The 25,096-nt window shown below is 33.6% G+C and overlaps 1 protein-coding gene and 1 non-coding gene across 2 annotated transcripts; one reads left to right on the forward strand and one right to left on the reverse strand.

Moving 5' to 3' along the window:
- Window positions 1-64: 64 nt before the first annotated feature.
- Window positions 65-24,022, reverse strand: LOC112100983 (protein FAR1-RELATED SEQUENCE 4-like). Its single transcript, XM_024190862.1, has 2 exons — window positions 23,497-24,022; window positions 65-219 (listed from the first exon to the last, which is right to left on the reverse strand). The coding sequence occupies exons 1-2, from the start codon at window positions 24,020-24,022 to the stop codon at window positions 65-67; spliced, it is 681 nt and encodes a 226-aa protein (XP_024046630.1).
- LOC112101269 lies at window positions 17,698-17,801 on the forward strand. Its single transcript, XR_002907396.1, has one exon. It is a non-coding gene; the product is annotated as a small nucleolar RNA R71 (small nucleolar RNA).
- Window positions 24,023-25,096: the final 1,074 nt, after the last annotated feature.

Consider the following 25,096-nt stretch of genomic DNA (forward strand, 5'->3'; position numbering starts at 1 on the left):
GATCATAGGACTCATCCTGTTAGATCAATCCCACTTCTTATAGTACAACACATCCTCAGATGTACTAGACTTCGTCCGGCTTAGGGTGTCTGAATGATAAGTCTAGATCCATACAGCCTAAGAGAATCATCATATTCTCTTTCCAGTCCTTAAAATTAGTCCCATTCAGAACCGGGACACTATTTATATTTGCAGATATAGAAGTAGCAGACGGAAAAGCTGAATAGAGAACAAAAATAAAATATAAATAATGCTCACATTAAACAACTCAATTAATAATCTTTAAAAATTTAAAAACAAATTATAACATTTCAAGATACCTAGCACAACATTAGTAACAAGTCTTTAGACTATAATACTAACTGTAAATGGTACTTTTGTTGCAATGATCGAATTTTGACAATAAATTATTTCAAGTAATGAACCAATCTTTGGATTAGTACATTACTCACATTAAGTTATCTTAATAATTGTCACAAATTTACCATCACAAGTGTGTGTGCAATTAGGCCAAATATTAACCTTCCTTTGGGTCGATTAACATCCGCAGGAATTACACAAACACAAACATCTAACACCCCAAATAAACTAATCTACACAAGAGATATCACTTTGGTGACTTCCTGCTTTAATTAGCATATCATCAGTGTTAGACCAATAATCATTTTAATTTAAAGATTATAAAACCATAACTGAAATAATTAATAAAACCGTAACCGAAACGTGGTTTAACCATAACAATTACAAAATTCCAAGTAAAATGATATGAATAACTCAATAATCTAATCATGGATGGGGCTATGATACCACTTGTTATCCCCTAAATCTTCATAACATCCAAATTAAATTACTGAGAAATACGAAAGTGGAAGCGTACCTGAATCCATGGTGATTCGTAGTGGTTCTTAAGTGTAGGAGATGGACTTTCAATCTTCTCTTTTCTCTTGAGTTTAGAATTCTCTTTGAGAGGATTAGAGAATTGCAGAGGATGATGAGAGATTGGGGACCATAACCCCTTTTATATAAATATCGTGACATTTGGTTTTCTTTAGAAAACCCAATAGTCACGTTATTTATGATAATAATTATCACTTCAGCCCTCATTAAAGTGATGATTAAATTCTGGTATCTATGCATTTAATCCACAATAATTATACCCTTAACCATTTAATTAACTTCAAATAGATCACTTAATTCTTGGCTTATTAAATAATAGCACACACATTGTATTTATTTCATGTGTGGCCCGAAATATATTAGATTAATATAAAATTAATCTAACAACTTTAACTATTAATGAATTATAATATATATACACTACAAGAAAAATAACCTACCATGACAGTTCTCTGTGTGACAGTTTTTTGTCTGCAGAGCTACTACGACAGATGGATGATAAAATTTTTTTCTATCATTCATTTATGACATACTTGTGATAGAAATTTTATTTATCAAGCACTTATGATAGACTGATGATAAATTATTTGATTATCAAGAAGTAATGACAAGTTTGTGATATAATTTTGATCATCAAGTAGCTTTTTTATTTTGACTTTATTTCACAAGGTTGACTGAAAATTTTAAAATGAATAAAAAAATAAATAAAAAATAAACAGTACTGTTTGGATTAAAAGTTTCTCTTTAGACAAGAAATGTCACCGTTTAGATTGAAACTAAATAAAAACAAAACCCTCTTCAGTTTTCACTCATCGAATTTTTTTTCCCCAAGTGTTGGCACTCTCACTCTTGTCTCTCGTTCAGTCACTCTCATCAATCTCACACTCACAAAGCCCTTGACGCCTAAAATCCTTGCATGGGCACTGAACCACTGCCGCCATTCTCTTGTATTTGACTATCGATTTTGGCTCTCACCGAGAACTATATGGAATACCCACAAAACGCATGTGCTGCTACTATTGAATTTCAATACCCTAACTGAGAACCCTCGCTCACCCACTGTTGTAACCGTTCGATCAATACAGGTAAATAATATTTCTAGTGTTGTGTTCCATTTCAATTTTAATGTTCTTGTCAAACTGGAACCCTATGTATGTAAAACGTAAAAACCCTAAATGTGTTCTTGTCAAATTCAAACCCTACACACCTAAATCTTGAAAAGCCTAGATGTTTTCTTGTCAAATTTGAACCCTGTACATGTAAAACTTGAAAATCCTAGGTGTGCTCTTGTTAAATTTGGATCTATTTGATTGGTCTTCTATGTTTCTTTATTTATGGAATTTTAAACATTTATTTGATTTTTTTGGAATTTAATTATTATAGCTTTATTGTTAAATTTGATTTAGGCTGTAAAGATCCTTGCCAATTTACTGGTGATGGGTGTTGGGATATTGTCTAGGCTGCTTTATCATTGGGGTTTTCTAATAACTAATTTTTTTTCACTTTTTGTGGATGCATGGAACTATCTATAAAGATAATTTTCAAATTCGTTCACTATGATGCAAAGTCTTTTTTTAAAAAATTTCATTGGTTAAATTCACTAATTCGTTGAAATTAGTGGTGATTGTGGGCCGAGTCGCATGTGCAGGAAGTGGTGTCAGGCTGGGCGCACATTGAGTCATGCACTTGGTGGGCAATTGGTATTGTTTCTATTGTGTGTTGGAAATAATGTCAATATGATCCAACCAATGTGTGTTTCCAGTGGCTGTTTTTGCACCGAGCAGAGAATTTATTATTTCATCAGAGTTCCCCATCCCTTGTTTCTCTTTTGGGTAATGCAGGTATTGACTAGTTCAGTTCCATTTTTCATTTGTCTTGAGGGAATGTTATCAATTTTTTGATCTTACAAGATATTGTCTGATAGATATGTGTACAATGCATTAAAAATCGTTAAGCATTTTGCTCTTAGTTACAATTTTGAATGAATGTCACATGGAAAGATCCTCTAAGAATATTAATAGTATTGTGGTTTCTACTCAATTTCCACTCTCCGCACTCATATGAGCATGGTTTGAATCTCACGCCTTTTGTACCATTCAAAAATTTATACCAATTAATAACATAGCTTGCTAGCACCACAAATTATTTCAACCTCAAGGCAGAGAATTCCTAAAGGATATATACATATTGATATATACTTGCATGTAGTCATATGCTCACTACCTTCGAATTGGGGATATAGTTAGAATTTTTGTATTCCCTCCAAGTGTTTGATAAAAACCATGAATGAATCTTGGCACTTTAATTGTTGCAGGCCATTTCTACCTATGAGGAGCGAAGGAATATGAAGCTTATTATATTCATTCACAAAGCAAAGCTGATACAATTCATGGCAAAGCTTGATGAAGTGTTTTATTTAATCTTGCTCATGCTTAGTCTAGGTGTATAGTTCATCACTCATATATTGTTTAATTTATGTTGACATAATGTTGCTTTGCTTTTTGAAGGACTGTGTTGTGTTAACTTATAGGAGATTTAAGGATCGCGAGAATCTAAATCTATATTTTATATGAATTTGGCTCATTGAAATTATTTTCCAATTGAAAAATAAATGAATAATGAAAGTTATAGGAGATTTTTCAGGATCTGGGCTCTCTGTAGGAGAGCATTTTACTCTAGGATCGAATGAAGTAGGTGGCTGATTAACTAGCGGGAAGAAATTACACAGCTAGTAATTTCTTTAAAAAAATTTAACTTTTAAAGGGAAAAAATCACTTATGAGATCAATTACCTGTCTTGTTGGACTTTATTCTTGTAATTAAGGTCCGTCTGAAGTTGATGCCTTGTTTTTCAGAAAGATAATCTGAAGGCTATGATTGATTACTTGTGGGCCGATGGAAATGTGTCCATGATTGGTTTATGAGGCTGTTAAATTACTAAATAGGTATATTTATTTTTTATGAGCTTTATCTTCGTTTTTCCATTATGGAAATGTCTCTGTGATTGTTAGTTTTAAGACATGGAACTCTTGAACCCTATGTTTAGTTATATACTTATATTGGGACTTGTATAAATTAATGTGATGGTTTTTATTATTATTATTAGTAGTAGTAGTAGTAGTAGCAGCTACAAAAGATCAAAAGAACTTAAAGGTGTGGCTTGTGGCTTTCTTACTATTTGGGCTTTAACTACTACCTCACCTGTCATTGCTGCTAATCTGGTGTGCCACTTCCATTTTAGTGTAATTACATAAGTTAGTTTGCTTGATTAATTAATTAATTAGTTAGTGGATTGAATAGCCAGAGTACTACATTTTGCATAGATCTGATGCTGGATGAATTTTCATGTCTTGGCTTTAGGGCTGCTGGATTTTGCTGCTGGAAGACTACATTTTGCATAGGTTTGTTGCTGGATGTTGCTGAATGCGGAGTACTTTGCTTGGTTTTGGATTGGCCTTTGTTGCCTATTGGCTTGACTTTGGAATATTGATCAACTAATGTAATGTACTTTGGATATTTTTATGGTTAATAAAGTTCACTAATTTGTTCATTGGTTTTGGATTTATTTGCATTTAGTAATTTATTTTCTTTCATATAATTTTAATAATTTAAATTTTAAAATTGCATAATTTTTATTTTAAATTAATAAATAAAATAAATAATCAATTGTTTCAAAAAAATTGTGATAGAAAATGCTAGTCATACATGCGATTGATATCCCAAAAAAAAAATACAATCCAAAAATTTCTAAAAAAATGAAAATATAAAAAAAAATTAATTTCCCTCTTCTAAGTAGTATGACATAATTATGATAGGTAAAATCTCTCACAACTCGTGACGCGATTTTATCTGTCATCTTTTCTTGACGCTGGCTATAATGACGGTAAGGATAACTGTCATCTACCCCTTAAGATGACAGTTTTTACCTATCATAATAGATCATTTTTCTTGTAGTGATATCATTATTTTTAGAAGGCGGATTTGAAGAATATAAGTCAATTTACTGAATCCCTAGATTTTTGTTAGGCATGCATGTGTCATTACGTGCATATAATATAATATATGTCGTTAATTGTTCTTCAGTTAATGAATTAATTTATTTCTTGAACAAATAATATATGACATTAGGTATTTAGATGAACGAGATTCTCTTAAATTTAGAGGTAACTTTTGCAACTGGATTAGTCACTTTGCTCCTCCTATTATCAGAGTAAGATTTTCTCCTAATCTGAGTTGTCCTGATTTTTTATAAGTTGTCTGCCACTTATATTTTAGTGTTAATGTATGATTAGAGTTTCACTATTTTTATTTTTTAAATTTATTAACCGCCAATCATATTAATAAATTAGCTCAAAAGAATATCATATTATGAGAGGATTTTGATCTCCTATTATCACTATCGTTGGTACTCATTCGCTATCAATCCAATGCAAGGTTATTGATTTCAGTGCTTCTTATAGTTATAGTTAGGGGTGGGCAAAATCGGGTTTGAGTTAGGTTCGGGTCAAGCCGATCGGGTTTCGGGTTGTTTGGGTTGGGCAAAAATTAATCCAAATGCAATCCGAACTTACAACCCGACCCGATCCGATTAAACGGGTTTCGGGTTTATCTTATGTAATTTTATAATCAGATCGAATTGGGTCAAATTGTAAGTTCAGGTTAAATTCGGATAGGATCGGGTTCGGGTTCGGGTTGGCCAATTTTCTTGATTTTATTACTAACATTTAAAAATACATAATTACAACAATTAAATACTAAATACTAATTGTCTAATTTACTATTTAGTAACCATATATACCATCAAATGAAAATTTTAAAATGTCTAACATTACTCATGTGTAGCATGTTTCTTCGAGTGATATTACTACTTACAGCACAAGAACCAAGAGCAGCAAAATCCTATACTTTACTCGTTCGTTATTTATTATTGAGTGCTACTAAACATCGGGAACCCTTAGAGAAACGGCAGCTTGTGCTGTCGTTTCGTTCTCTCACCTTCCCCCCCCCCATGTGACTAAGAGAAATATGTCCCCCACGTGAAAAAGCACTCCCTTTCAAATCATTTTCCTTCTTTGCTTTCACAGCTTCGTTCCAGCCCTCCCTTTCAAATCCTTTTCCTTCTTCGCTTTCACAGCTCCGTTCCAGCACTCCCACATGAACTCCAACTCCTTTTTCCTTTTGTTCACTCCAGCAACAACTCGCTTCGTCTCAGCCTTCCCGACATTACAACAGCTTCGTCTCCGTCTTCTCTCGCTCTAGATCTAATCAGTGGTCGCTGTTGTCGGTGGTCGAAAACGAGTTTCCTCTCACTCCCTCCCCCCTCTCGCTCCGTTTTTCCTCTCACTCCAGCAGCAGCTTAGTCTCAGCCTTCCTGACGTTACAACAGCTTCGTCTCCATCTCCCCAGCTTCATCTCCGTCTTCTCTTGATCCAGATCTAATCGGTGGTCGGTGGTCGGTGGTCACTCTCTCTGTTTAGTTGGTAATTATTTTTTTATAATTAATTTATGATAATTGTTGGTAATTTTGTTTGGTAATTATTTTGTTGGGAATTATTTTGGTAATTGTATTGTTGATAATTATTTTAATAATTAATTTATGATAATTGTTGGTAATTATGTTTGGTAATTATTTTGTGGAGTGATTATTTAGTTGGGAATTTTTTGGTAATTGTATTTGGTAGTGTCGTTAAGGTGCACCAAATTTAAAACCTTATCATTAATATAAATAATTAGTACAGAGCGAGTAAGGATTGATCCCACAAAGACTATGCTAGTTATATTTATTATTAACTCCAAAGCAAGATTTAAAATAAAATAATAGTAATAGTAATAATAATAATAATAGTAATAATAATTATAATATAAATTAATCTAACTAAAGAAAATGTCAATTAAAAATAAAAGGGGGTTTATGAATTTTTAACTAAATAGTAAGAAGTAAAGAAATTAAAACTACGAACAAGAATTTAATAAAAACTCTAATTAAATGAGAAAGAAATAATAATGATGAAAACTTTGGTTAAAAGATCATTCGCCACCACCAAACATGCACATAATATATTAATTCTATCATCAATTTATATTGAAACTATCAACCGTAGACAATAATAAGCTCTGTTAGTCTCAATCTTTCCTTAGTGTGTCGTTAGGCAAAATAAGCTCTTCACCTAATCTCTAACCATTAAATAATTTAAAACAAGCTCTTTAAATTTAAGATAATGGAAGCATTAAACAAAGAAAGATATTAGGTTGATCTAGGCAATAAACACACAAGCTTGGATTATTTAACCTAGGTTATGTTCTTCAATTGAAATCACTAATTCCAACCTGCTACTAATGATTAAAATATCAAGACAATTACGGATCAAGAATTTTAATCTAGCAATAAAATTTATTCAAGTCCTATCTAATTGGCCACTCAAATAAAACAAGAATAAACCATGAACATTAATTATAGAAGAACATAAACAATCTCAATTAAATAAATTAAATGATAGAATTTAAATTTAATTGCATAGCATGTTTAGGGTTTTAAATTCACCCTCAACCAAATAAAAATCTAGCCTAACATAATTGAATTAGGAACAAGAGAATTGATAAAACCAATCATGGAGATTAATTCAAGCGGCTGTTGATTTTCCTCTTGCTGCCGAATTGGATCTGCCCTCTTCCAAAGTCTCTTGTTGCCCGAATTCTTCTCCTTTGTTTTTTTCCTTCTTGCGGCTCCCCCTTCCTCAAATCCTCTTGGCCTTTATATAATGTTACTGACTTACTTAATCCTTATTGGATTCTAATTGCATTAATTCTTCACAACTTATTGTTATGCAAATTTTAATGTACTTGCAAGCGCACGAATCTATTGTAGTATAGATCAATGGTGACGAGTGTCGATTCCACGAGGAGGTGGATTTTAATTATATGTAGAATTAATTTTGTAAATGGGTGGTTGAAATTGTGGTGGAAGTGATTTAAATTATCCTAAAATTGGAATTGAGATGGCGATAATAAATTCTAAAATTGGAATTGCAATGGCGAGAATAAATTGAAGCGAAATCTATTGAAATGACGTACTTGGGTATCTGGATCCGTATCAACATGCATCATGGGCTAAATAATCCGTATTAATGCCAATTAAATCATGAGGGGGGAATCCACACCTCATGAACCACGCTCTAATCAATATGGTGCTAAGGGCTTATCGTGCCAAATAATAATAACCTTGTACTAGAGGGCCGGTGAAACCAAGGCGGTACTAGACAAGAATATTATTATTTGTCGATGAGAAGTCAAAATATCCACAAAAACTAGAGGGGAAGAGAAAATAAATTTACCAAATTAAACCCATGACACATGTTAAGACTTCACCTTCAACCCAAGCTTGAAAGAAAATTAGCCACTCATAATTGAACTAGGGGCAAATTGGAAATTTATTAAAATACGAAGAAAATACAAGATGGAGAAGGAATTACAGAAAATGGATCCCAAAAATAGATTCAGAGATATCAAATTAGGGGGGAGAGGCCCCCTTTTTATAGATACATGGAGTAAATCATGGCCATCGGATTAAAAACAGTTTGGACGCTCAGGATTGCCCACGTTATCAGTCAACAGTACGCGGTTTGACCAAGCGGATGAACAGTAACACGGTTTGACCTGGATGAATAGTAACGCGGTTTGACCCGGATGAACAGTAACGCGGTTTAGTTGAAAATAATCCTGTGTGATGCATGTACCGTACGCGAGATTTTTCGTCCACTGATATGCTGCCACGTCACCATCAACAGTACATAAAAAGTTTAGCCCAACAGGATCGTGACACCTCATCAGTCAATGCCACATCATTGGTCAATGCCACGTCATCGTCCGTCTATGTGAACAGTGTCATGAACAGTAACGTATACAGTACCGTACACGTGAATAGTACCGTACATGTGAACAATGCTATTTTTTCTTTTATGCTCCTCCTAAAGTTTTTGACCGTCCTGAGTTCAAAAGTTATGTCTGTTTTACCGTCTGATCTCTCGTTTATTGTGAAATGACTATGATGCCCCTAAAATACATAAAATACTTAATTAAAATAAAACAAACAGAATTAAATCAAAAGAAGGTTAAATTCATAAAAGTAAAGGTGTTAGTAAGACTTGAAATGTAAAATGACGGTTTTCTCCTTTATAAAAATGCATTTTCTAACACTTAACACACCCCCCAACCAGCTTATTGCTAGTCCCTAGCAAATGAAGCGAAAATAAAATTCAAATTCAAATTCAAAATGATTTTTTTAAAAAAATTTAGAAACACTCGTGTTTTGTTCAATCAGATTAATGATAGCAATCAAATAAAAGTATAAGCATTATCTCCAGTCTAAAGCAACATCACACTCACATCAAGCATCCACATGAATTAGCCCAGTAGACTTTATTATATCTACTTTCAAGAATGACATGTCAAACCTCAAAATCTCACTGGAAGTAGTGACACTCTCACAAATAAATTAAACCCACTAAAAATAGTCACTCCAATGAATGGTAATTGAGAGAGAAAATAATAAAGAAGTGATATCACATGCTCTCACCAAGATGAAATAAATATGCCCTCAGCTTAGAAATAATACGATCTCAAGTCAAACAAAAATGCTAGTCAACCCACTTTATTTATCTTTTTAGCCCATATAACTAGTTTCTACTTCAAACTATAGTTCCCTAAAATCAAGAAGGACTTTTATTAGGACGTAACGTAGGCTGGGGACATGGCTAACAAAGAAGGGAAATAAGGAAAACAAAGTATATGTTTGAGAAAAATGCAAAGATTTTTTTTTTTTTGGAAGTTGCAAGGTGGATTTCACCTATTATTTTTATTTTTATTCTTTTGAAACAACAACTTTTGTTTTTTTTTTTTTTACATAACTTCACTGAACAAAATAATTATTTACATTTTTCTCAAACATAAATAGGTGGTGGAACTTATAAGATATCGGGTAATACTCCAAATCGAAGTGGGTCAAGATGATAAGTTGACAAAGAAAAGGTTTTTTTTTTTTAAAGGCTCAAAAGGGTTAACAATGGATATTTAATAAAAGGGATGGCTAGAAAGGCTCAAACGGATCAAAGATGGCATTTCCATTGTCTTTTAGGGCTCTAAATAATCATCCATATCTACTAGTTAGATGGACCTCCTAATGTAACAACACACTTTTTTTTTCTTTTTTTTTATTTTACAATTTTTTTTTAGGGTTAACTCAAAAGCAATTTAGAGATCGTGTGTAAAATAATAAACTGCTAAGCTGTATAAAGAGTGGGCAAAAGGGTTATTCTCCAAGAAAAATAATAGGCTCAAAAACTCACTTGGTACTTATTATGACATGTTCATTCCTTCAAGCAACTCACATTTGTCTCCGACATCAACATGTAGAGTAGCAAACATAACGTAACATCACTTAAGACCAAAGATAATACAAATACTAAAATTTGAAATTAATCATGTAATCCAATGTTAAAACAAATCACACAATTTTTTTTTTCAAACAACATTCTACCCCCAACCTATTCTAAGCATGAAAGGAAAATATGCATGCAGAAATGTGAAAATGATGCATAAAAACTAATTAGAAAAGTTACACGTAAAATGATAGAAAATGAAAATGAATTTTTTTTTTAAAGAAGATGTGTTTCTAGAGGAACTACACTCCATATTCAGCCATCTTCGACTCAAAAGTTGGAAAATATATATTTATAGAGGAGAAAAAAAAAGAAGAAAAATGAACATCAAAACTTAATAAAGAAAAAGAAATTTTTTTTTAATTTTTTTTAAACAATGAAGATGCGTTTCTAGAGTCACTACCCTCCATATTTAGCCATCTTCAACACAAAAAGTTAGCAATAGTTAGTTTCTACAACAAAAAATTAGTAAAAACTTAACCAAACTTCCACAATTGTCGACTATTCCCTTCCCCCAACCAGAACGAAACATTGTCCTCAATGTTTGAAAGGAAAGAAGTAGAGTTTAGAAGACATCACCTGGGTGGTGCAACACAAAAGAAAATATTTACAAGCGGAGAGTTAAATCTAATTTATACTTCTTGCTGCGGCTACTGTTACCATCATTATTTGGGCGCTCCAACACAAAGGTCCAGGGGTCTGGCTCCGGTTTATAAGCTTGTAACAGATCAAGTAGGTCATTAGCAGTGTGAGCACAAATAAAAAGTTTTTTCACATTAGAAGGAATGAAATAGTTTTTTATTGCATGGTTAAGAAATGCGATAAAACCATCATAAACGTTATTGACATTTAACAAACCGATGGGTTTCTGGTGGATGTGCAGATGGGCCCAAGATGCTAGTGTGATAAGTGCCTCTAGTGTTGCAAGATCTCTTGGAAGGAAAATAAAAGCATCAGCATGATTAAGCATTTCAGTTATTCTTTCTTGCATACCTGAGACAACTAACTCTTCTCCAGTTGATGAGTCAGACGAATTGCCCAATGGTTTTAAGACTCTGGGGACGATGCCTAACACTTGACTTCCTCTGATAAAAGCTGCTTCTGAGACCATTTTTGATAACCCTCGATTACCTCCTCCATACACCAAGTGTAATTTTCTCTCTGCTATACTTCGACCAAGATCGATGGCTGCCTCAACGAACTCTTTATGTTTGCCATAGGTAAATCCAGAAAGCACACAAATGTTCTTGAATTGTCTATTTGGAGTAGCTGCCATTGTGATACTTCTCAAAAAACAACTTGTGAGTGCTTGACAAAAAAAAATCACATTTAAGAGTCTTGGTGATAGTGGGTCACAGTTGTGTATGAGGTAACATGTCAGTGTCAAATAACACGTAAAGCACATGGCTCGTGAGTCAAAAAAGAAACAGTAAAAAGAAAAAAGCAAACAGTAATAAGGAAAAAGCAAATAGTAATAAAATTATTAAAGACAATAATACACACAATAAAACAATAGTGAAATAAAATAACAGTAAAGTGAAAGGATATTTACAGGTAGTTGCGACTGTGGCTCACATCTTCCTTTGGTTTTACGTCCAGAAACGGCTTGAACGCCCTCTATAGGTCGATGATAGGCTTTCTATCCAGTTTTCTTATAAACTGGCAAATAGGGTCGTTTATAGTTAGATTCCCGAGACTATATCGTGCATGCTCTTTCTGGAATAATGACCATAACTGGAGAATCGCTCCTTGCACATATCCACTGGGATGCGTTTCAAGAGACAAAAGGATATCATCCAATGACTCTTTATTCAAGCCATCCCTAATAAATTGAATCTTATCTTCCCTGTTATCAGACACCATTCCTAAAGAACATGGATTTTTATTGCAACTCATTCTGGCACACTTATGACAAGCAACAGAAATTCTTCGAGCTCGTCGTTTTCTTGCATAATTTCTTTTACCACAACCAGGCATATATGCAATAAATTTTGAAGGTAACTCACCTGCCAATCGTACTTTCACCTCAATTAACCAACGGATATCAGCAGATATGTTATAGCTCATGAGCAATCGCATGCGTTCAGACCGAGCTTTATAGATCGTAAGGAGGGCATTCTGAGGAAGTGAAGGGAATCGCTTGTGAAGCTTCGCTAGAATCTCATTTCTGTCCATACCTTCGCCTCAGAATATCAGTTATTATGGGAAACTGAAGTAACCGACTTGATTGTCACAGAGTATCGTTATCCGCCACTTCACCGGGGTAACAAACTAAAGCACACAAACAGAATACGATAGGCTACTAACTCTGGTGGTTGTAGAGCCCAAATACGATGTGTTTTACAAAATTGAATCTACCTTTTGAGATGAGTTTTGACACGTTGAAGTGGTTTAAGAATGTTCAGGAGGAACGGTCTAAGTAAGGTACTCATGATAAAAAATGATAAGAGAAAACTTAATATTTAAACAGACACACTTATGCAAAAATAATTTCAATTAGCAAAAGAATAATATAAAGAAAGAAAGAAAGAAAGAAAAATCAAATCACCGAAAAGAAAAAAAAATCAATTCAAATTTGGTGAGTCACTCAAATTTATTTCGATGTCTTCTCCATGTGGTTGGTATTCTAGATATGGCTTTAATCTTTGACCATTAACTTTCAACGTGACACCGTTCTTTGGGTCCTTAATTTCAGCTGCCCCATGTGGAAAAACAGTATGAACAATAAATGGGCCAGACCAACGAGAGCGTAACTTACCTGGGAATAGGTGCAAGCGAGAATTGAATAAAAGCACTTTCTGACCTGGAGTGAACGATTTTCTCATAATTTGCTTATCATGGAAGACTTTCATTCGTTGCTTGTAAATCTTGGCATTTTCGTATGCATCATTGTAAATTTCTTCAAGTTCTGCCAGCTGTAATCTTCTTTCTGAGCTGGCTTGCTGCATGTCAAAATTAAATTTCTTGATGGCCCAATATGCACGATGCTTGAGTTCCACAGGTAGGTGGCAAGCTTTTCCATACACTAGCCTGTATGGTGACATCCCAATCGGGGTCTTGAAAGTCGTTCTATATGCCCATAATGCATCATCAAGTCTTAATGACCAATCTTTCATGTCTGGCCTCACCGTTTTTTCTAATATGTGCTTTATTTCTCGATTGGATATCTCAACTTGGCCACTGGTTTGCGGATGATACGGAGTCGTCACTTTATGTATGATTGAATACTTTATCAAAAGAGCTTTGAATGCTTTGTTACAAAAGTGGGCACCACCATCACTGATTATTGCTCGAGGGAATCCAAAGCGTGAGACAATATTGCTTTTCAAAAATCCTATCACCACCTTGTGATCATTGGTTCTGCATGGAATTGCTTATACCCATTTTGATACATAGTCAACAGCAACCAATATGTATTGATGGCCAAAAGAAGGGGGAAAGGGTCCCATGAAGTCGATACCCCATACATCAAAAATCTCAACCACTAAAATTGGATTTAATGGCATCATGTTCCTTCGTGTAATGCTCCCCATTCGTTGACACCTATCACATGAAGAACAAAAAGTGTAAGCATCTCGAAATATAGTTGGCCAATAAAAATCACATTGTAAAACTTTAGTTGTTGTTTTCTTAGCACTGAAATGACCTCCACAAGCTTGTTCATGGCAGAATGAAAGAATATTCTTAATTTCATTTTCTGGGACACATCGTCTAACAATTTGATCAGCACAATACTTGAACAAATACGGGTCATCCCAAAAGAAATTCTTTATCTCTGCAAAGAATTTAGCCTTGTCTTGCTTGGTCCAATGCTTTGGAAGTTTACTTATAACAAGATAATTAACTATATCAGCATACTAAGGTAATACTTCCACACTCATTAATTGTTCATCTGGAAATGACTCATTCAATATTAATGGCTCTGTAATTGTGTCAAAATGGAGACGAGAGAGGTGGTCCGCCACAACATTTTCTGTCCATTTCTTATCTTTGAATTCCAAGTCAAATTCCTGCAAAAGTAACACCCAACGAATTAGTCTAGCTTTTGCATATTTTTTTGTGAGAAGATATTTAAGACCAGCATGATCCGTGATTATAATTATTTTACAGCCAATGAGATAGGATCGAAATTTTTCTAATGCAAACACTACTGCTAGCATTTCTTTTTCAGTAGTTGAATAGTTCAACTGTGCATCATTCAATGTCATACTAGCATAGTAAATAACGTGGGGAATTCGATCAACTCTTTGTCCTAAAACTGCTCCTACTGCATAATCAGATGCATCACACATTAGCTCAAATGGTAAGCTCCAGTTTGGGGCCTGAATGATGGGTGATGATGTCAACAATTACTTTAGTTTTTCAAACGCCATAAGACATGAATCAGTAAAGATAAAAGGTACATCCTTAGTAAGTAAATTGCATAAGGGTCTAGAAACTTTGCTAAAATCTTTAATGAAACGTCTATAAAAACCAGCATGCCCAAGGAAAGATCTTACTTCTCTGACTGTTTTGGGTGGAGGAAGATTAGAAATGAGATCCACCTTGGCTTTGTCAACCTCAATACCTTTGCTCGAAATGATGTGACCGAGAACAATACCTTGTTTTACCATAAAATGGCATTTCTCCCAATTTAAGACCAAGTTCTTCTCGATACATCTCTGCAGAACTAGTGTTAGATGATGTAAATATTGATCAAACGAATCACCAAAGACAGAAAAGTCATCCATAAAGACTTCAAGGAATCGTTCAACCATATCAGAAAAAATGCTCAACATGCATTGTTGAAATGTAGAAGGTGCATTACATAATCCAAATGGCATTCTCATATATGCAAATGTGCCAAAAGGGCAAGTGAAAGTAGTTTTCTCCTGATCTTTTGGTGCTATGGGAATCTGATTATATCCTGAGTAGCCATCTAGAAAGCAATAAAATTCATGGCCTGCTAATCTATCAAGCATTTGATCAATAAATGGCAAAGGAAAATGGTCTTTACGTGTGACAAAATTCAACTTTCTATAATCAATGCATACACGCCATCATGTAGTTACTCTAGTGGGTATCAATTCATTATCAGCATTCGTAACTACTGTAACTCCTGATTTTTTTGGGACAACTTGCACAGGACTGACCCATGAACTATCAGAAATTGGGTAAATGATACCTGCATCTAATAGCTTAAGGACTTCAGTTCTAACAACTTCTTTCATGTTATGATTTAACCGACGTTGCATCTCCCTAGTAGTTTTAGCATTTTCATCAAGGTGAATGTAATGCATGCAGTCTACTGGGTTTATACCTTTAATGTATACTATGGTCCATCCTAATGCTCCTTTGTGCTCTTTTAAAACATCCAACAACTTACCTTTTTGTTCGTCATTTAAGGATGATGAGATGATTACCGGCAGAGTACTTTCTTCTCCCAAAAATGCATATTCCAGAGTGTTGGGTAATGGTTTGAGCTCGAGTTTCGGTGGTGATTCTGATGATGGAATGAGTTTCTTCTCTGATGATGTTAGTTGTGCAACTATTGACTTCCATTTATTAGTGTCCATGGATGGTGCTGAGTCAAGTAGGGCGTTGACCTCATCGACCGATCTGTCAATATCAAAATCCAAACCAAAGTGAGTTAAACATGTTTGTAAAGGATCATCACTAAAGTTTGAAAGAAAAGTGTTATCAACTATTGTTTCAGTTAAATCCACATCAACAATTCCATCATCTACATTGTGAGGTTGTTTGGCAATGTTGAAGATGTTCAACTCCATAGTCATGTTGTCGAAGGACAACTGCATATTTCCAGTCCTGCATTGAATGTGAGCATCCGCAGTTGCCAAGAAAGGTCGGCCTAGGATAATGGGAATGTGCTTCCTTGAATCCTGTATTGGTTGAGTGTCAATTACAATGAAATCAACAGGAAAATAAAACTTGTCTACCTAGATAAGCACGTCCTCCACAATACCACAAGGTATTTTCGTGGACCGATCTGCAAGCTGTAACACCACTGGAGTTGGGTGTAATTCTCACAGTCCAAGTTTCACAAATACTGAATAAGGCAACAGATTTACACTAGCTCCTAAATCTAACAAAGCATTCTCAATTGTGTGGTTCCCTATACTACATGAGATAGTGGGGGAGCCTGGGTCTTTGCATTTTAAAGAAATTTTATGTTGGAGTATAGAACTAACGTTTTCTGTTAAAAATGCCTTCTTTTAAACATGCATATTTCTCTTTTTAGTACAAAGGTCTTTAAGAAACTTGGCATAAGATGGAACTTGTTTAATAACATCAAGTAAGGGGATGTTAACACTTACCTGTTTGAAGATTTCAAGAATCTCACCTGTGGATTTTCCCTTTTTTTTCTTTAGCTAACCTCTAAGGAAATGGAGCCTTGGGAACATATTCTTGTGGGTTGGTTTTTTCTTTCTCCTCCGGTGATGAGTCATCAACATTTACAGGTACAATTTGATTTTCTTTTGTCACCGGCATCTCTACTTTGTTGTCGACTTCTTTTGTTTTTCGCAAGGTCATGACTGCTTTGACCTCTCCATGCTGCTGTAGTGAACTGGTACTAGCTTCATGCACTCCTTTAGGGTTAGGCATTGGTTGACTTGGAAATTTACCTTTCTCAACGGTCATTGCCAAGGTCTGAACTGAAGAAGCAAGTTGTTCCACCATCTTCTCGAGGCTTGAAACTGATTGGGCTTGTGAGTTGAAGCCTGCTCTCAACTAATTTCGTAGTCCATCAATGGTGCGGTTCTGTTGCTCAATCGTAGAGTGAGTAAGATTCTTGAGATTCTGGAATGAATCCTCCCATGGTCTGGGTTGAGAGTAGTTCTGGTTCTGATTGTATGGTCTAAATGGGGGGCTGAGAGGCTTGAGGATTTTGTGGAATTGATGGAGCTGGAGCTGCTGGTCCGTTCTGTTGGAATCCTTGAGACCATGAAAAATTGAGGTGATCTCTTCATCCAGGGTTATATGTGTTGGAGTATGGGTTGTAATTTGATGGCTTTCTCATTATACCTATGGCATTGGCTTGATCTGAGTATGAGTCATGGTCATGTGGTTCTATTGATTTAGCAGTCGATAACGATGCTATTTGTCGAGCAAGACCTTCAAACATCTCCTTGACTTCTTTGATTCCCGAAGTTGACTCGCCAATTTGAACCTCATTTACTCCCTTAATTCTTCTAGTATTCTGGAGTGTTCGACTACGTTGTTGGGAATTATCCGCTTGTCGCTGAAAGAATTTCCAAATCTCTGATGCACTTTTTGACATTAGCTCTCCTCCACTTGTTGCCATTAGCCATTCTTGCACATTCGGCAATAATCCCTCTAAAAAGTATTGGCATTGGTGCCATTTCTCATACCCATGATGTGGACACTTCAAGAGTAGCCCATTGAATCGCTCCCATGTTTCGAAAAACTGCTCGTCTTCTCTCTGAGTAAACTCTGAGATTTCCCTGCGAATAGCATTTGTTTTATGCACTGGAAAATATTTATTCAAAAATTTTGTTACCATTTGTTCCCATGATGCAATACTATTAGCAGGCAATGTATTAAGCCATGAACGAGCTCTATATTTTAAAGAAAATGAGAATAATCTGAGTTTAACATCATCGTCTGAAAAATTCTCATATTTAAATGTTTGACAAATAGTATGAAAATTATTCAGATGATTATATGGGTCCTCATTTTCTAGGTCATAGAATGTTGGGAGACAATTTAGCACACTAGGTTTTAATTCAAAACTCCTAGCAGCTACATTTGGGTATCTTATGCATGATGTGCTCAAATTGGCTAAAGGATTGAAATAATCCTTAAATAGCATCTCCTGTGGTGCTTGTAAATCCATTCCAAATTTATTTTTAATGTGCCTGTGTGTGCGAAGTGTTTTTCTAATTCAAGGTCTATAGGTTCAAGATTAGGCAATAATAACCTACGACCATGCATGCAAAACAAATAAAATAAAAATAAATATGGGAACAAAACAAATAAAAATAAAGAAGAGGGAGAAATTACGATACTAACCTTATTGCGCTATTACAACCTTTCTATAAAAATACACAAAAATAAATACGTGAAATAAATTAACTAAAAATTAAATTAATAAAATAAAATAAATTACAAAGAAAAATAAATTGAAAATTAAATCACAGAATTTTAAAAAAAAGAAAAAGAAAAGAAATACTAACCTTTAAATGTAGATTCACTTTTTTTCTTTTTTTTAATTAAAAAATATACAAGAAAACAAATAAAAGAAATTATTCAAAAAAAAATTAATTCTATGAATTAAAATTACTTACCTCCCCGGCAACGGCGCCAAAAACTTGTTGTGCAAATTTTAATGTACTCGCAAGCGCATGAATCTATTGTAGTATAGATCAATGGTGACGAGTGTCGATTCCAAGAGGAGGTGGATTTTAATTATATGTAGAATTAATTTTGTAAATGGGTGGTTGAAATTGTGGTGGAAGTGATTTAAATTATCCTAAAATTGGAATTGAGATGGCGATAATAAATTTTAAAATTGGAATTGCAATGGCGAGAATAAATTGAAGCGAAATCTATTGAAATGACGTACTTGCGTATCTGGATCCGTATCAACATGCATCATGGGCTAAATAATCCGTATTAATGTCAATTAAATCATGAGGGGGGAATCCACACCTCATGAACCACGCTCTAATCAATATGGTGCTAAGGGCTTATCGTGCCAAATAATAATAACCTTGTACTAGAGGGCCGGTGAAACCAAGGCAGTACTAAACAAGAATATTATTATTTGTCGACGAGAAGTCAAAATATCCACAAAAACTAGAGGGGAAGAGAAAATAAATTTACCAAATTAAACCCATGACACATGTTGAGACTTCACCTTCAACCCAAGCTTGAAAGAAAATTAGCCACTCATAATTAAACTAGGGGCAAAATGGAAATTTATTAAAATACGAAGAAAATACGAGATGGAGAAGGAATTACAGAAAATGGATCCCAAAAATGGATTCAGAGATATCAAATTAGGGGGGAGAGGCCCCCTTTTTATAGATACATGGAGTAAATCATGGCCATCGGATTAAAAACAGTTTGGACGCTCAGGATTGCCCCACGTTATCAGTCAACAGTACACGGTTTGACCACGCGGATGAACAGTAACACGGTTTGACCTGGATGAATAGTAACGCGGTTTGACCCGGATGAACAGTAACGCGGTTTAGTTGAAAATAATCCTGTGTGATACATGTACCGTACGCGAGATTTTTCGTCCACTGATATGCTGCCACGTCACCATCAACAGTACATAAGAAGTTTAGCCCAACAGGATCGTGACACCTCATCAGTCAATGCCACATCATCGGTCAATGCCACGTCATTGTCCGTCTATGTGAACAGTGTCATGAACAGTAACGTATACAGTACCGTACACGTGAATAGTACCGTACATGTGAACAATGCTATTTTTCCTTTTATGCTCTTCCTAAGGTTTTTGACCGTCCTGAGTTCAAAAGTGATGTCCGTTTTGCCATCTGATCTCTTGTTTATTTTGAAATGACTATGATGCCCCTAAAATACATAAAATACTTAATTAAAATAAAACAAACGGAATTAAATCAAAAGAAGGTTAAATTCATAAAAGTAAAGGTGTTAGTAAGACTTGAAATGTAAAATGACGGTTTTCTCCTTTATAAATATGCATTTTCTAACACTCAACACTTATCATAAGTCAAAGCCATCCACCGACTACTTAATTAAAATAAAACAAACGGAATTAAATCAAAAGAAGGTTAAATTCATAAAAGTAAAGGTGTTAGTAAGACTTGAAATGTAAAATGACGGTTTTCTCCTTTATAAATATGCATTTTCTAACACTCAACACTTATCATAAGTCAAAGCCATCCACCGACTACTTAATTAAAATAAAACAAACGGAATTAAATCAAAAGAAGGTTAAATTCATAAAAGTAAAGGTGTTAGTAAGACTTGAAATGTAAAATGACGGTTTTCTCCTTTATAAATATGCATTTTCTAACACTCAACACTTATCATAAGTCAAAGCCATCCACCGACTTACAAAGCCCACTCACCAAGCCCTTTTTAAATTATTTCCTTATTAAACTTTGAAAGCTAACCACACGTTTGACCACAAAAGCAAAAAACCAATTAATGATTTCTTCTTTTAATGCCCAGCATATGCATTCCAAATTGCCAAATCTTTACTTTCCAAATGCATGCCCATCGTTCATGCTCTGAAGAGATTGACTTCTAATTTTGGTCTTCTTGATTTCCATTAATTCTTGGCCGCATTTTTGTCTTTTAATTTAATTTTTATTTCTTCCCAACTTAAACTTCCCATGCCCTTTTTATCCTTAATCTTCAATTAATTCCTTATTCAACAAAATAATTCAATTAATTAAAATTTAAAAATAACAAATAAAAATCACTAGTAATTAAATAATTAAGGGTAAAATATGTATAATTTAAAAATGAACTAAAATAACTAGAATATTTAAGACCAAAACAAGAAAAAGATGGAGAAATTAATAGTAAAATATATGGAAAATATGCACTAATCAGTATTGTTGATAATTATTTTAATAATTAATTTATGATAATTGTTGGTAATTTTATTGTTGAGTGATTATTTTGTTGGGAGTTATTTTGGTAATTGTATTGTTGATAATTATTTTAATAATTAATTTATGATAATTGTTGGTAATTTTGTTTGGTAATTATTTTGTGGAGTGATTATTTTGTTGGGAATTATTTTGGTAATTGTTTTGTTGATAATTATTTTAATAATTAATTTATGATAATTGTTGGTAATTTTGTTTGGTAATTATTTTGTTGAGTGATTATTTTGTTGGGAATTATTTTGGTAATTGTATTGTTGATAATTATTTTAATAATTAATTTATGATAATTGTTGGTAATTTTGTTTGGTAATTATTATAAGAGTGATTATGTTGTTGGGAATTACTTTTTGATAATTATTTCAAGAATTACTTTTTGATTATTTAGTTTTGGATAATTGTTGGTAATTTTGTAAATAATTATTTTGTTGACAATTATTTGGTCAAAACTGCCAGTTGGGTATAAGTTTTTGTTAGTAACTACTTGGTGAAAATTGTCTGTTGGTATATGTATTGCACATGTTAAAAATTTTGCTAGTAATAATTTGGTGAAAATTGTTGGATTAAGTTTGAAAATAATTTTGTTGGTAATAATTTTTTGTTTTTTGTGGCAGTTAAAGTAGTATAATTGACAATGTCATCTAGCACAAATGAAAGTCGAAATTCACTGCAAATATGCAATGAATGTGGTGGCCAAATTGAGTTGTTCACATCACATACTACAAAAAATCCAAATCGTAAATTTTGGAAATGTAGAGTATGTAAAAACTTTCAATGGGCAGAAGATCGTAAGTTTAGCGATGAGAAAATTGACTTGTTAGTGGAAGAAGTTAGGAAGTTAACATTGGAAATTGAGCGCTTATCCGATAAATTTCAATTATTGCATAAAGAACTTGAGCATACGCAACTTCAAAGTAAATATGGACCGAGTTACTATTTTATTAAAATGTTTATAATTATTGTGTTGTGCTTTATATTAAAGTTTTATTTATAAGTTGTTTTAATTTGTACAATTATTTATTTTGTATGGTTTGTAGACATATATAATTGTACTGTCCCTGTAAATATAAGATTCAAGTTATTGTTATAAGTTTTTTATTGCTATTATTGTATTGATTTATGTCATGGAAAATTGCATATAATATCCTCATGGAACACAATATTAAAATAATAATAATAAAGATTGAAAATGAAAGAATTAACTCAGCTAAGCAATGATACACACTCCAGAAAACAATGTTCAGGATTTTCGATATAAGAATATCCTTTGTGAATAAAGTTTCAAGATACCAACATTATCCAGACACACTAAGTATATGATGACGAACCATTAGTACCGCCTAGCATTAAATTGAATTGAATTAGTCGAATTATTGCAAACAAAAAGCAAGATGGCCAAACTACAAGATCCATCTATGATTCAAATCACAACAAAAAAATCCTTGAAATTATCTATACCTACCCGTACTTTTGGCAAATAGAACACTAAAATCTCTATATCTTCAATATTTAGAGGACATGTTCCTTAGCATAAAAACTATACGCAACTTAGTAGCTAAAGTAGCCGTAGCATATACGCAACTACTCCATTATTGTTGGTTCACTTGTCGAGAAGCAATTTAGAAAAAAGCTACTAGACCAACAACAATTATAGAAAAAAAAAAACTACAATTGTGCAATTACATGTTCATTACTGTAATTAGTTCGATTTAACCAAATTCAAACATCAATCACATCCATTATTGTCTTCATTATGTTGTTGATGTAGCAAATGTTGGAAACTTCCACTTCCAGATCCTTCGTACGTCATCGAATGAGAAGGATAATGTGGTTGCAAAGCATACAACGGGAGTGGTTGCTATAATACATAAAAATTTAAAACCTGATATGAGATTTTAGAAATTAAAAAATATAAGTGTACACTAACAAATTGTGATTTTTAGATAAAAGCTTACTTGTTGCCGATTATAAGGAAATGGTTGATAAATATTGTGCACACCACCTTGGGTTGGGTATATAGGTACCTGTACAAATGAAAAAATTATATATGTAAAATCGACATTAAACATTTAAAATTACAATTTCTTCACGAATTACATTATTACATTATAGTAGCATGAAGTCCTGTATTGGTTGAGATTTGTATTAACAGCACTTTGTTCCTGTGATGTCTATATATGTTCAACAATATTGTTTGTTATGTATATTCAAAATAAAATAAAAGTTGCTTTGTCTTGGTCTGTAATAATACCAATGGGAGGCAAATTAGACATGCATGATAGCCACGCCTCAAATAACCACGTCAATGTCTCGGTATCATCGTGTGAAATTAATCTGCATCTTAACAAAATAGACTGACCATGATGATTAACTCCGACAAAATGAGCGAATGACATGTCATACTTGTTGGTAAGATATGTACTGTCAAATGTGATGACGTCTCCTAAATATTTGTAAGCAGCCCTACTCCTCCGATCTGCCTAAAATACATTCCTTAATTGATCATACTCATCCAAATCAATACTGAAAAAAAACCATTGCATTCTGCTTGCTTGTTCTGGAAGTACTTTAGAATTGTCATAGCATCTCCTTCTCCAAGCTGTAATCGCCTACCTTTGTCAACAAGATTTCTACAATCTTTTTCTATAAATGACACGTTTTCATATCCACCAGCTTCAACAACAATAGAATTAAAATTCCTGGCAATGTTAATTCCTGCACAATCATTCATTTCAATATGCTTTCTTGAACTTGCACTAATGTTGCGGTTACAAGGAAAATATCTAGCTTTGTCCGGACTCAATCCATGATTGTGTTCAAGGTTTAAAGTTCGAATAATCCATTTTCCATCTTCATTTACACAACCTCCAATTCTAACATCACAACCAATTTTTGCAATAGGTTTTGGCTTCAACACATCAGTAGATTTACTTTCTGACTTGCCACTACAACCACATGCAAACGTCGCATACCTTATAATTCCATGGCTCCCTTTCTTACTAGTTAGCTTCTTAACATGAAACCCTTCTTGTTTATCATAGGCTTTGTAAAATTGCCACATTTCCTCATGGCTATCAAATAACATCCCAAGAGTCGGCTCATATTTTTCCGATTGCTCATCTTCGACTCCATCTTCATGTTCCAAATTATCCATTTCTACAAAATAATTAATATTTGTATTAAGAATAAATTATTATCCATTTATACAAACACCATCCAGCAATAATTTAATCCATTAAAGTTCTAAAAATTTAAATAAAAAAATGATAAATTGAACAAAATTTAAATTAAGAATAAATTATTATAAAATTTTCCAAACACCATCCAGCAATAATTTAATCCATTAAAGTTCTAAAAATTTAAATTAAAAAAATTATAAATCGAACACAATTTAAATTAAAAAAATTCTATGTTCAAACAAAATTTAAATTAAAAAATTCTAAATCAAACATATAATTTAAATAAAAAGATTTCTAAAAAATTCTAAATCAAACACATTATCATTTAATCAGTAAATGCAGGTACATTTCTATTATTATGATATAACAAAAAATTAAAAAAAAAATTATTCTTTAAGCTGAGATAATTACCAACTGGGTGTTGCTTCAAGATCTAGATCGGCCACTGATTGGATGAGCTGAAGTAATGGCTTGTGATGAGTAAAGAAGTGAACGAGAAGTGAACAAGCAACTGATCCCTGAGAAAACTTAGCTTTGCTTGGTCATGAGTCGGAGTGAGCTTTGGGGACTAGTGACTTTCACGTGGGGGGCCAGATTTCACTTGGTAAAAGTGACTTGAGTGTGGGGCCTACTCCTGCTTTTTGTTGACCATTTAAGAAAGTGTCGTGAAAGAAAAAAAAAAACTAATAAAAGGGAGTGTTTTTTCACGTGGGGGACCAGATTTCTCTTAATCATGTTGGGGGGGAGCTGAGAGAACGAAACGGCAGCACAAGCTGTCGTTTCTCTCATGGTTCTCTCAGCTTTCCCAACCTTTAGCATTTCTCTTTATTATTATCACTATTATTATTTCTCTTTATAATAATAGAAAGTTTATGCTAGCTACTACTTGCTGATTTATAATTAATTAATTAATCATCAATGCACTTTCAGAAAGATAAAACAAGGAAATTACTAAT

The sequence above is a fragment of the Citrus clementina genome, unplaced genomic scaffold (genome assembly GCF_000493195.1).
Source record: "Citrus clementina cultivar Clemenules unplaced genomic scaffold, Citrus_clementina_v1.0 scaffold_2, whole genome shotgun sequence".
In the NCBI taxonomy this organism is placed as follows: domain Eukaryota; kingdom Viridiplantae; phylum Streptophyta; class Magnoliopsida; order Sapindales; family Rutaceae; genus Citrus; species Citrus x clementina.